The following is a 14,097-nucleotide window of genomic DNA, read 5'->3' on the forward strand; positions in this document are numbered from 1 at the left end:
TCGTCTTCCTGGCAAGCCACTGACGAAATAATATGTCTTTTTATTGTCCTGTGCGTGACTGTCATTCCAATGTCTACAAACGGCGGTGTGGGGTGTGAGGGAGGGCATGTTGAAGTGATTGATTTAAATTAGTCCGCTTTTCCTCGTTTTCTCTAAATCCCTGTTTCTACATTCTCTAGTTTGGCTCCAAGCAACGTCACGCATAAGCCACGCCTCTGCCGTGTCTCCTCCCACAAAGCTGCGTATGAGTTGACTTGGTATTATTAGACTTTGACCTTCAGGAGGCGCCGTTGCAAAGGTAAAGTGGTCTCGTACCCAACATCATCATCATCATCAGACCAGAACCAAAACATTGAAGTTGCAAATCCTTATAACTGAGGCCGTGGAAGAAGGTAAGTGATGGCGATTCTGTCAGGGGGTCTGAAATACATGACCTCTTGGTTCTATTGCAGTTTGTCACAGGTTCAGGTAGATGGCGGAAGTCTTGCCTTTGAAACAGTACTTCCTGATGTGGTCTTGTTGTTTAGGGCGTGGACTGTATAAAAATTATGCTTTTTATTACTAAATCATAGAAGGTAAGTGCAGTAGGGGTGGAAAACTGTCTATTATAATGTGCTTTCAGTGATCCTGTTTCAATAATCCGTACTCGGTCTACCAATGGTCATATAGTCATCAACTTAACGTGTAAGGACAGTTAAGGGTATATACTTTACAATGATACTTCATTCAGTCACGTGAGTTAAGTAGGAGTGAAGATGTTAAAGGTTGAAGTGAGGTATGTTTTTGCCTGAACATGCCTGCGTGGGGGGACAGCCACGGCAAAACAAGCTCGCACTTTAAGGGTTAATGGTCCCCCCCCACAGATGGAGACTCTGAGGCATGATAATATTTCACTCTTATGAATTTAGAATTTTGGTAAATTGTGGATGTGGTGGGTCTTGTATGTATGCAGTGTAATGTACAAAGTAAGAGAAATTGTCTTTAGAGAGCATGCTGAACTACTCTGGTATTGATGAAACAATAGAGAAACAGAGAAAGAGAACATGGGAGGGTCGTTGACAAGCTTGCAACACCCCCTTACCTCCCATATATATCTCACCAAGGGTATCTTGCGCCCGATTCGGCAGCTGTTTGACTGCCTACTCCCCACTGAAGGGGTTAAACATTTTCAAGGAGATTGAAGGATTAAGATGATTTTTTGGCAATGTTCTCTATCATCCTTAGGGACTACCATAACCATAGGATATAGAGGTTAAGATTTCATACCTTTCATATGAAATGACTCAAATTAGGGCAAGCAAGTACGATATGCTTTTAGATTCATGTGTCCATTCTTGTTTCTAATCAATATTATTATCATTATTCTTTTATTTGCAGGGAACTACTGAGCAGTAATAGATTTAAAGTGAAAAGAACTTGTGAAATGTATCGAGTCATTGAATATCTGACTAATATGTAGATCTGAGCCACACTTAATATGAGGAATGTACATCTGCTTTTACTGAAGAGAAGAGTGAAGAGGTGGTGGCTCTATGGCATGATAATTATCATCCTGTTGCTTGGGTATTATGAAGGTACGTATTGGTTTTGTTATTGATACATATATAATTTTGTAACAAACATTATCCCTAAGGCATGTGCATCATGTATGTTTAATATAATAACTTTCCAGTGCAACAATTCATTTTAAAACATTGGAAACTGTCTGTAGTAGTCATAAGAGGCAGTGGCACTGTAGGCAGCACCCAGAAAAAAAAGGATCACAGGGATGGCAGTGAATAACATCATTGGTAAAATTTTGGGAGCATATGCAACAACTGCACATGGCAGTGGTGCTCGTCTCTGTCCTGTTGGCCATTTGAGCCTGTGGTAGGAGAGAACCCTTAACCTGACACAGGCCCAGTGTAACATCTAGGTTACCACATCATACCTTCCCCAGGTTTCCCTAGGTACACTCCTACCAAGAATTTCTCGAACACCTGGGCACAATGGATGTGAAAATGAATCGATTGTGGCTAGTTGCCTGACTGTGATGACACACCTGAATCCATTACTGTATATGATATGTTTTGCGCCTGTGCTGAACTTGGCATCAGAAGTTTGATGGTCGCATTAAGTCTTGCTCACGTTAGTCGCAGTGAAGACCCCACAAGACTGGCGCAAAGTTATTATTATCCTTCACCCTGAAGGCCTCACTTCTTGTCAAGTAGCATAGCGGATTGTTGTGTCTATCTTTATCGTATCACAATGACTCTGCAGATGTGTGGAAACTGGCTCCACTAATGAGAAGCCTCGAACAGACTTAACAGTGTAATCAGGGCAGGGGATGCATACACTCATTATTAAATAAATACCTACCATCCTCATATATCGTATACAGTAAACCCTTGATATAACGGACTAATTGGGGGGAACTTAGTCCCGCCTGCCGCCACTCAGTGGTGCCCCCATTCGTGCCCAACGTTTACTGCCGAGCATGGCCGTGATGCCACACATTTTGTGCCATTTTTACTGATCGGGAGGAAACGGGATGCTCAATCGGTTATGTTTAACTTAATTATATGCACACATACATACAGAATTATATGCATGTATACATCGTCCTTTCATTAGGAACGTCTGAATTGTCTGTGGGCAGCCTGTGAATGCTTGGATTGGTGCTATAAAAACTGTTTTGTGGCTGCCTTTGTACAATTAGGGTAAAATGTGGACTGTGTGAATCTGCTAGTGGTGAACCTGTGAATACGTGGGGAACAGGAACATTGCCCTGCCCTGTGTTGCAATGTGTGTTGGGCTTGAAGGCTGATTGCACTAGTTCCTAGTCCTTGTTAGATAAGGTACACTATGCCTAGAGAGGTAAAAAGATTTTACATCAAGTGTACAGGACACGTAGTGGTTTTGAGGCCATTTTTTGTCAAAAAAGTGTCATTCACCGAAAAGTACAGTATACGCATGTCTATGTTGCATCACAGTTCTTTGAAATTAACCATTGAAATGTTAATCACATATGTGATAAATTTGCTGCCTTTCAATAATTAATAGTAAGTTAAGAGTGTCAATATACATGCTCATAGCACCACACCTACAGGATTGTTCCAAGTGGACACGGACTTGAATGCATCAAATCCCACCGAGTTCTCCAGGAACCTTATGAAGGAAGTATTTGCTCTACAAAGACAAGTAAGTTGTATTGCCAGAATAGCATCCTTCTTAATTTGATCACTCCTTACATTATAATTCCAGATAGGTTTCTTGGTTCCTTTGCCTAGTACAAGAACTTTTTTGTTTCTTAATGTTAAATTCCATTTTCCACTCCTAACTCCAGCTATTAAATCAATGTCTTCTTCTAGCCTTTGCCTTCAATTGCTCAAATTATCTTTGGTTAGTTGAAGAAAAATTCATTACTAGTTTTCTCTTTATCTGTTGACATTTTAATTGTTTATAGTGAGTTTTCTTAAATATTGCCTTTCATATAGTAGAAAATTTCTACCATATGAAAGGCAATATTGTGTTTCTGAAAGAGAGTAAGTCGGGTGAGAATGACCAACCTGGAGATGGGGCAGCAGGTGGTACTCCTCAGTAACTGCCATATGCAAGCTTGAAACAACCATCATATCAAATACATTATTAGCTCCTTTAAGGTGAGTTTTATTACTCACATAGATTCAGTTAGGTTTCTTATTATTTTAGCTAAAAAGAGGTATTGGTAGGAGGGTTTCAAATGGGAAACTGGGGGAAAGGCCTGGGATGGAGGGACCAGTTAGCCAAGTATACATGTGTTTCAATGTCACACACAATGTTTTTGTTAATACGGTGGAGTCTCGTGACAGTCGTCCCTCAAATAACGGTCGGTTTCCAATAGTTGGTTTTAATTTTTATGATTTTCATCATTTTTTAGGATTTTTAAATTTCCCAACAAGCAGGAAATTTAAAAATCCTTAAAAGACCTTCTACAACAATCCGAATAAAACCGAAACCAAACTATTGGAAACCGCACTATTTGAGGGACACCTGTAATAGCATTTTTCATGTAGAAATTACACATTATTGGCATGATCCTACTGTTGTTGTATAACATCTACCATTCTTTTTTTTATATTATTCTTATGCATGAAATATTCCCTTCTTATAACTTAGGGCCGCTTTCACAGTCGTTTTGTTTGTTTTGATCGTTACCAATGGCGCCGATCAACGTTATAGTTTTCCACATGAAACTGGCCTATGGGGTGGTGGCGGCTGCAGAGGAAGCGAGAGATGTTGAGAGTGTGTGGTAAGGTGCGGAGCTAGGCTAACCCCGCAGCCACCACTACCCCGTCGGCCAGTTTTAAGTGGAAATTCTAAAGCGGTGATCGGCGCCATTGGTAACGATCAAAAGCAAAACGACAGTGAAAGCGGCCCTTAGTTATGTCGAATCTTCTCTGCAGGTTAAGTTGCTGAAATCTGTCCTCAAGCAGTATTCAATACCGGAGAAAGAGTATTCAGATGTGTTGTTGCCAGTCATATATGTCATCACTCCCACCTATGCAAGGCCTCAACAGAAAGCTGAACTCACAAGGTACAAACATTAATATAATACATCAGTGAGTCAATGATTGCCTGGTGTTTTGATGAGTGAAAGGAGTGGCTGTGAGTATCTTCCGTTCATTTCTTTCATCCTGTCGATTATCACTTATCCTTTCTCTATTCTCACTACAGTACCCACCCGAGTTTTGCGCTATCTGAGTTTCGTGATCCCTGAGTTTTGCGCTATCTGAGTTTCGTGATCCCTGAGTTTTGTGATCCCTGAGTTTTGCGCTATCTGAGTTTCGTGATCCCTGAGTTTTGCGCTATCTGAGTTTCGTGATCCCTGAGTTTTGCGCTATCTGAGTTTCGTGATCCCTGAGTTTTGCGCTATCTGAGTTTCGTGATCCCTGAGTTTTGTGCAATCTGAGTTTCGTGATCCCTGAGTTTTGTGCAATCTGAGTTTCGTGATCCCTGAGTTTTGCACTATCTGAGTTTCATGATCCCTGAGTTTTGCACTATCTGAGTTTCGTGATCCCTGAGTTTTGCGCTATCTGAGTTTCGTGATCCTTGAGTTGCGCACTTAGTCCTAAATTCTTACCATCCTGACTTTCACGCATTATCGCCCCAAGTTTCGCATTGCTTTGACATGTATGGGTCATGTTTGCCTACCATCGTCGTCATGCACTCTGCCTTAAAAGGTAGTGTCACACTGGCCGTTTTTCTCCAACAATTGGGGCTATGGGCAACCGTGGTATGCCCAACATGGAGCGAGTTATCGGTTGTCCGTACGGATGGAAAACGAATCACCCCTATAGCATATACGAATCATCCCTGCTATGGGGGTGATTCTTACAAAATGAAAGTTTTCGTTGAAAGGCCCAAAAAAGGTACTTAGTTGCCTCATGCAAAATTGTGCTGTGTGTCGGAGATAGCCCAGTCCTTTTTTTTTTTTTTTTTTTTTTTTTTTTACAACAAAGGAGGCAGCTCAAGGGCACACAAAAAAGAAAACAATAATAAAAAAAAAAGCCCGCTACTCGCTGCTCCTAAAAAAGAAACAAAAGAGGGATGTTTCTGGCCCCCAGTCTTACCTTCACGATTTAAACAGGATTTTTCAATAATATTTTTCCACTAATAGTACAGTATACCCCTACATCACCCTAGTGCTTTCATCACTATGGAAAGTACAGTATGTCTGCCACAAGAGGTGAGAATGACAATTTAGATTTAGGGACTGCGTAAAAATCACCTGTATTACCATAACAAAAGTTCATATCATAAAGGTTCACAGAAATTCTCAGTCTGCATGTTCTCTATTACTGACTATGAACATGTACTCTTCTTTATTTATGATGACTAAAAATAAAGTTGTGTTTATAAGTATTCTCCTCATATGACTTCATTTAAGTAATGCAAATTATTCAATTGAGTTTAAATCAATACATTGTTACTGACAGACACCGTAAATTACTTTTCCTCTTTACAAACAGGTTAAAATCAGTGTTCTTCCATGTGCCGTCCCTACACTGGATTGTTGTGGAAGATGCCCCAAAGAAGTCACAAATGATATCTAGTTTCCTTGAGTCATCTGGACTCACTCACACCCATTTGTCCCAGTCAACACCTCAAGAGTGGAAGCTGAAAGATTCTGTACGTTCATTTTTTATTGAATGATATATGTTGATAAGTTTCCAGAACTAGATTTAACCCCTTCACTACGGCTGGGCCAAAACAGCGCCCCGTGCCGTATCCAAGATCGACGCGCTCGCCAAATTTCAAATGTCACTATCGAATATAACAAGTTTTCAGCCATAAACTCAACATAATCATCATGTATTATATATGAAAACATGCAGAATTAAATGGTGCACATAAAGAAACTCACTACGGCCGGGGCGCTGTTTTGACCCTCTAAGCCTTTTATACTTATAGGGAACACTGACAGTACCTCCTCTCATTTTCTTAAATCATTCATGATGCATGACATAAATCAAAGACTGCTTTTTTAATCAAATTGCCATTTCTTACAGGACCCAAGATGGCGCAAACCCCGAGGAATTCTGCAGAGAAATGCTGCTATTAGGTGGTTACGGAGGAATTTGAAGCATGATGTGAATCCCAAAGGGGTTGTCTACTTTGCTGATGATGACAACACCTACAGTGTGGAGCTATTCCATGAGGTGAGGCCTTCTTAATTGATGAACATATATTTTTTAACAGAACATGCTCTCCAAGAATTTCATTTAGTTTTAACACATAACTTGCAACTTAGGCTCCTAGTGGAACACTATGCACTTACAGCTGTTGCACGTTGTATTGCTGGTGGTACAAACGTTTGAAGAAAATTACTTTTGTACAGATACCTCTTGTTTTACACGAGTTTGAATTATGCAAGTGTGATTCAACGCAATGTTAAAAGGCCATCAAGTATTTTGAATTACACGAGTTCTTTAGTAGATTAATGTGATGTTATCCAAATAAAAATTTCAGCAGGGGGTCTGGTTCTCAGGGTGGCTTCCAGATTCTGTGTGTTTTTCCCGTGCGCTCCGCGCATTGGCTCATGCTGCCCTGCGGAGCTTATCTTTGATCCTAGAATCTAGAGTCCAGGTTGATAGGTGGTCTTCTGGACAGCATGTGGGTAGTCTTAGGGCACTCGGCAGTGGCTGAAAAATCCCAGCTTGTGGCACTGGGCGGGGCACGAACCCACGTCGTCCTGAATGCGGCGCTGTCACGCTATCCACTCAGCCACCACTGATGGCTGAGTTGTGGCATCGACAGGCATGTTATCATAGGGAAAGGGGTAAGAAGTGGGAAAGATGAAATAAAATTGTTTACGATATTTTTAGCTTGATTCCTGAAGTCTCTGAGAGAATTGGAGTTAAACAAGGTTTTGACATTTTCTATTAATGAAAGAATTTTTGGTGAGTGAATAGATTTGGTGCTTTTATTTTTTGTTATTATTATTATTGAAATCATGACTTTTCTAAACAAAGTAATCACTCAGGTACAGGAAATATATGTCTTATTTTGTGGCCCATTTCATTTATTAACAATGCCAGACTGATCTACTTAATTAATTATTCTGGATTGTCAGAATTTTGCCTCAGAAGATATGGTTTTATGATGTACTACTGTTTAATATCTTTTAGTCAGGGCAAACAATTTTGAAGGACTGAACCTCAAGACCTCACAAGGACAATTTTTCCTACATGTAATATTCATGAATGCCCTCATTTTCATTGCTCTTTTTCAGATGCGAGACACACACAAAGTTTCGGTGTGGCCGGTAGCACTGGTGGGTGGCGTGCTAGTAGAACGGCCGCTGGTGGGACCTAAAGGGCAAGTCACAGGTTGGCTAGCTGGATGGAAGCCAGACAGACCCTTTGCACTGGACATGGCTGGGTTTGCTGTGAACTTGTCTCTCTTACTAAGAAAGGCAGAGGCTGAGTTTTCCATTGATGCTCCAATAGGCTTTCAAGAAACTAGGTTCTTAGAAAAACTGGTTACTCGAGAAGAGCTAGAGCCTAAAGCTGACATGTGCAGAAAGGTAAATATTGTAATATTGGAAATTCTATTTTATTTTACAGGAGCAACACTTACATTTTTTTTTTTTTTTTTTTTTTTTACTGTATTCACAGCTGATGTGTGAAGCGTGAGCCTGATTACAAGCAAAACTTTCATCACCATGTCGCTTTCTTAGCTACAAGCACACTTCAAGAGACAGAATTGCCTAGTATGATCATGTAGGAACACCTTGACCTACTGACACCCTCACCTTTGATTGATTAAAACTTCTTTTTATAAAGGGGGAACAGATGCCTTATCATTCTCCAGTAAGTCAACAAGGTATACACAATCTTACGTGAAAATTTCATGCCAATCAAATTGATACAATTGTCAAGACAGAGATGAAATGAAGAAAAAATCCAGTTTTTTACAATTCAAAAAATTTCACAAAATCAGTAAAACATGTGACCGATTTTTGTTTGGTATCATTTGAAACTACAACTAAAGGACAATTTTTGCCTGCTATAAAATATCAAGAAACGTCAAAAGAAACAGATACAGAGTGGAGAAAATTATAAGTGATAAAAAATTGTAATTTTTGTTTTTCGAAGACAAAACAAAAAATCTAAAATTTTCTAGCTGGGAAATGTAGACAGGTACACAAAGTTTCTATGGTAATATTTTTTTCAAAGCAATTAACTGAAAAATAAAGTCTGTGAAACTAAAAGAAAAAAAATATGCTTTGTTTGAGTCTCTCTTAAACTTCACCCCCCCACATACCTTTACACCCACAAACAACATACTAAAACTTCAAAGCTATTGGACGAACCATATGTGCAGGAGGACCCTGTATAGCCGCCACCCTTAAGATGAGTTTTTGTTACTCCTGTTGATTCAGTCAGCTAAAGAAAAAGAAAAGGTAATGATAGGAGGGTTGCAAATGGGAACAATGGGTGAAAATCCTGCTGGGTTGGTATCACGAAATAACCAATAATACATGTATTCTAACGTCATGCAAAAAAAAAGTTTTAATTAATAACACTTTTTTTCAGGCATCAATTAGATATTGTTGGTAAGAACCTACTGCACTTTATTTTTTTTTTTTATAAAGAAAAAGTGATTCTTCTCAGATAAATGTGACTGTCAATTCAGTATTTCAGCATTCTTGATCATCTCTCAGTTTTCAGGTGTGTTCAGTTTTTCAGGTGTGTCTTGTGGAAGGCTTTGTCATGAGTGTTACCAGATGAACTCTAATCTCAAGGCATTCATCCTCAGGTGTTTGTGTGGCACACCAGAACAGAGAAACCTAATCTTAAGGATGAAGAGAGGTTGAGGAAGTTGGGGAAACCTACAGATGAAGGAATAGAAATATAAGGAAAGGGCATGACCAGTGATATGGACATAGGAGGAATGATAAACTATATAGGGTAGGTGGTGGCTGAGTGGTTAGCGTGCTGGGCTCACATTCACCACGCCATGGACAACGTCGGTTCGAATCCCCACAACACCACCTGGGATTTTTCAGTCACCGCCGAGTGGCCTAAGACTACCCACATGCTGTCCAGAAGACCTCCCATCAACCTGGACTCTAGAAGAAACCGTCCAGTGAATCAAGAATGAGTTCCGGGGGGCAGCATGAGCCAAGTATAACTGGCGCCACTATAAAAATTGCCTGCACCACGATGAGCTTGGGCCGACCATCTGGCCCATGAAGAGAGCCTACTGGCGCAATAGGTGGGGATGTAAAATTTTATATATATTGTTACGAATGTGCTGTATGTGAATGATTGTATGTGTGTGTGGGGGGGTGGCGTAACAATATATATATATACCGTATTTCCTGCCATATATTCTATCTTCTCTTTGGAGGGCAACTTTTCGTATATATGTAGTTGGTAATGCAAGCAGTGGGTGAATACTTCCAACTTTGTATCCTGCATCATAGTCATAAAGTCTTCAGAGCATCACGGGCCTTCCTGGACTTTTACGTAGTGCCTTCTTGCTTTTCTTGACACCACCCGTGATGTAGAAAAGCAAGGTAAATGATGAAGCGTGAGGAGACCAGAGGAAAAGTATAACCCGTTCTCTGTGTGTCACCGAGGCCTGAAACAAAGGGAAGGGAGGCTATAGGCTCATCGAAAAGATGCCCCAAACCTACAGCAATATTATTTTATCCAATGAAATAAAAAGTATCTATATATTTACCTGTATTACATTATAAACAAGTGTTATGCATGCGTATGGAGTTGCCAGATGTTGCCAATATCTAATTTATTTAAAAAATATATTTTGTATTCACACCGCAAAACATTTTTTTTTTTTCTGGGATACAATTAAAAATAGTTCACATTGTAGATCAAAATGAGTGTTATTATACCATATATATAGTCTGCCTCAGCCTGTCTCTGCCTCTCTCTCTGCCTCTGTCTCGAGGGACTAAGGCGACAGGGGTCCCCGGGTACAATTTCATGGCATTACAAAACAAAAACAAATCACATTATACATTTTATTACACATACTTTCATAGATATTACCACACATATTATTACACATGGTATTAACTCGCCCACAATTATGTCCTGCCAGGCCACTGCTCCCCGGGTGTTGCAGTAGTCCATGAGGTAGGCGCGGATATCTGCCGTCAAAAATCTTGGCACTGTCGGAGAATTGTCCCCGACATGTCGCAGACACTTCGGCAACGTTGCCAGATTGTCGTACTCAGAGCCTCGTATTTACCGGTTTCTGAGCCATAGCTATTGCCAGAAAACACCAGTAATTAACCGTTTTAACGATAACTATATATGAAGGCAGTTATTGGGGTCGAGGATGAATTTTTGTGGTCTGAAATCGGCAAACGTAGAAGACTGAGTACGACAATCTGGCAACGTTGCTCAGCGGTAGTGGTGTCACCTGGCGGCAGCATGTTCCGCTCCCACGGGCATAGCGTTACCAGATTGTCGTACTCGGCATACTTTTTTGTCTGCTTGAGGCCCTAAACTGTCGAGCCTACACTGATAACGATATACATTTATAACTAGAGTTCAGATGGTTAATTATCGATGTTTTCCTGCAATTGTTATGGCGGAAACAGGAAAATACGATGTTCTGAGTACGATAATCTGGTAACGGCGTAAACAGTAAACAGTGTCGTGTCCTGGGAGGGAGGTGTCCGTTGTTGTGACAGGTACTTCTTTCCTTTCCCTATTTTCTGCTTGACTATGTATTCCAGACCACTTCTTCTTCTCCTTGGGTGTTTTATGGGGCTCTAAAGGACGTGGGGCCACAGCCTTGAGAGCCCCGTCAGTGGTAGTTGGTATCAGGCGTTGTGTTTGTCGTTCTGTCAAGAGTGGGCGAGTGGGCGTTAGATTCTGTCGAGGTGCGTTGGGGCTGAGGGTGTCGGTGCGAGCAGGTCCTCTAGGGTTGACCTGTGAATATTGAGTCTAGTTAGCGATGCCTTGAGGTTGGTGCGGAGGGAGTGGAATCTTGGGCAGTGGAGGAGGTGTTCTGGTGTGTCGGGTTGTGTGGGACTATGTTAGGTCTGTGCAGGTGGGCGTTGAGGCGGGTTATGGCTGTGTTGAGGGGACGACTGGGGGAGTAGGGCCGCCAGTGCTGGGTGGGGGAGTGTCTGTATCGTCCGTCGAGGAGCGTTAGTCTGGTGGTCCAGTGTCTGTTGGAGGACTGTCGGAGGTGGATTAGTCTGGTGGTCTGTGTATTGGCTGGGGGTGTGAGTGTGCCAGGTAGGCCGCTTGGTCGACCACGGTGTTGCCCATGATATTCCAGACCACTGTAGGAGTTCCATTACATTGGTATCAAACCTGTCAGTCATTTTACCTGCATTTAGAGAGGAGTGGGCTAGAGGAGGACAACGGGGCAATCTGCACGGTGTTAGGGCGGTATGGAGTGGTCCTCTGCGGGTCCCCTAGAAATGAGGTGCCCCGCAGCATTCAAGAGTGGAATCATCTCCCATCTCATGTAGTTAATAGTCCCACTCTTGACACATTTAGGAATAGGATCATCAATCATTATCTCCCTTATCCTGGCCCTTTACCATATCCCAATACCTTTCCTCATCCTAACCGTTATCCTAATCCTGTCCTGGCTCCTTGAATCCCCCGCACAATCCCCGCATATCATGCCACCCGAGAGTGGCCCTCTGCGGGTCCCCATATAATAAAGAAACATGTCTCAATCGAGCATGCAAGAGGTGGTCCGACATCAATTAGGTGCAGGCTTAGTACCAACCAGCCTAGGCGCCAGGAATCTAGCTTAAGTGAACATGATATAGTCATTCACTGAGTGATTAATTTCAGGCTTCATGTACCTCATACAATTTATTCACTTCTTTTCAGCCTTGGTGCAATCCCATGATTTATATGATTTCAAGTACATTTGTAGCATCGTTGGGCCTCCTCACTGCTCTTGGCAGTACAGTTAGCCTCAAATGGTGGTATCTCTGACAATAACATATAATTGCATGTTATCTGTCTCTCACTGTGTATATTCCCCATTGTAATTTTAACTTGTCATGGTTCTTATAAATCAGCTCTCACAGTTGGGCCGCACTTCAAAATGTAGTGCATCATATTGTCAGCTGCAGGCTTACATTTTATGTTTGTCTCTTACAGTTAGATTGATTGGCTAACACATAAATATTTTCAGACAACAGGATGACGGCCACAGATGATGAAGAAGATACCAGTGAGGGTCAGGGTGCTCCCAGCCAGACTCTGTCTCTCACAAGTTTTCTCTTTGGCAATATTGATACTCATGGCCAACTAGAGGGAGATGTCTTTGATGTGGAGTGCAAACGACAACTTGCTTCGCTCTCCCGCCTGGGTTTAGGCTCCCTCCTGCGGCAGGTAACAGATGATGGGGATGAGGATGATGAGGATGAAGATGATGATGATGACCGTGAGGAAGAGGAAGAAGGTGAGTAATCATATGTAGTGGTATTAGGTGTTATCTTGCAAAGTTCAACTGTTAATCAGATAACTCATGTGGTGATAGAAATTACAGCTCCATATTGACTTACCATTTATGAATATAGTAAAAGATTAAAAAAAAATTGGGAGGTGAGGAAGTTATATCTCTGATGCCTTGCTCGCTTGTGGGAACTTCCCTCCATGGGGTGGCTGCAGCAGAAGTGTCTCCATCTCTCCCTGTTCTGGCACTCCCTCTCAGCACATTCAGTCCTGCTACTTCCAACTCTCACACTCCAATACTCACTCACCCTATTGATCCACCCTCCCTCTATCCATCCCTCATACACTCTCTTCACGAATTCATTCTCCCTCATTCTCATCATGTGTCCAAACCATCTCAATGCACCACTCTTCACCCACTCCACCACTCCACTCCTTTCGCTGTCGCACCCATACCAAACTGGTCATACACGCTTTCATTACTTTCTCCGTCCCATCCTGACACACCACATGCACCTCTTATATAACTCATTTCCACTGCACGTATTCTTGATTGCTGTGCTGCATTCCATGTCCACATTTCTGATCCATATGACAGAGTTGGCAGGATAATACTGTTCCTTAATCCCCTCTTTACCTCCATGCTCACACTTCTTCCTCTCATAACTCTCTCCCCTTCATTGCTCTTTCCCTCACCTCACCTTCCGTACTGCCATGCTTACATAAAACACTCCCTAAATATTTAAACTCAGTCACCTTCTCCATTTTCTCCTCCCTAACCTTATCCTACACTTCGTTGTACCCTCTGCTCTAACTCTGTACGGCTTTGCAAAATCAATGACCTGTTCTTTCGCCCTCTCAAATACCAAAACCTTACTCTTTCCAGCATTCACTGTTTCTTACAAAATGTTGCTATGAATACTGAACCAAAATAAAAGCTTTTGCCAGTCAACATCAGCATATGAACTCACATCACAACCCACATATTTTTTTTTCTGAGCGTTCCACTTTTTTTAACGTTTTTAGACAGTTTTGGCATGTTGGAGGAAGTACTGAATCTTGCATAAGTATAAAAATCACTGTGTAGCTTCTTCATCATGTGTAGGACCATCTACTTCTTGGCTCCCTCCTGCAGAGTGACATGACTTCCAGATGTAGGGTAATGTAT

The 14,097-nt window shown here is 41.6% G+C and overlaps 2 protein-coding genes across 4 annotated transcripts in view; both read left to right on the plus strand.

Annotated features, from left to right (window-relative positions):
• Positions 1-275: 275 nt before the first annotated feature.
• On the plus strand, positions 276-10,358 carry LOC127006270 (galactosylgalactosylxylosylprotein 3-beta-glucuronosyltransferase 1-like). The gene is made up of 8 exons (XM_050875915.1): positions 276-392; positions 1,378-1,574; positions 3,089-3,180; positions 4,425-4,555; positions 5,991-6,150; positions 6,531-6,680; positions 7,754-8,047; positions 9,283-10,358. The coding sequence occupies exons 2-8, from the start codon at positions 1,478-1,480 to the stop codon at positions 9,379-9,381; spliced, it is 1,023 nt and encodes a 340-aa protein (XP_050731872.1). The 5' UTR covers positions 276-392; positions 1,378-1,477; the 3' UTR covers positions 9,382-10,358.
• A 674-nt stretch (positions 10,359-11,032) lies between these two features.
• Positions 11,033-14,097, plus strand: part of LOC127006271 (transcription initiation factor TFIID subunit 1-like) — a 32,074-nt gene continuing 29,009 nt past the window's right edge. For 2 of the 3 annotated variants that reach the window (XM_050875916.1, XM_050875918.1), the window contains exons 1-2: positions 11,033-11,191; positions 12,667-12,936. In XM_050875916.1, coding sequence (XP_050731873.1) covers positions 12,675-12,936 — 262 coding nt within the window. In that variant the 5' untranslated portion in view covers positions 11,033-11,191; positions 12,667-12,674. Of the gene's footprint in view, positions 11,192-11,360; positions 11,384-12,666; positions 12,937-14,097 lie in introns of those variants that run through there. The other variant, XM_050875917.1, reaches the window with a different exon arrangement.

This window comes from Eriocheir sinensis, chromosome 32 (assembly GCF_024679095.1).
Source record: "Eriocheir sinensis breed Jianghai 21 chromosome 32, ASM2467909v1, whole genome shotgun sequence".
Lineage (NCBI taxonomy): Eukaryota > Metazoa > Arthropoda > Malacostraca > Decapoda > Varunidae > Eriocheir > Eriocheir sinensis.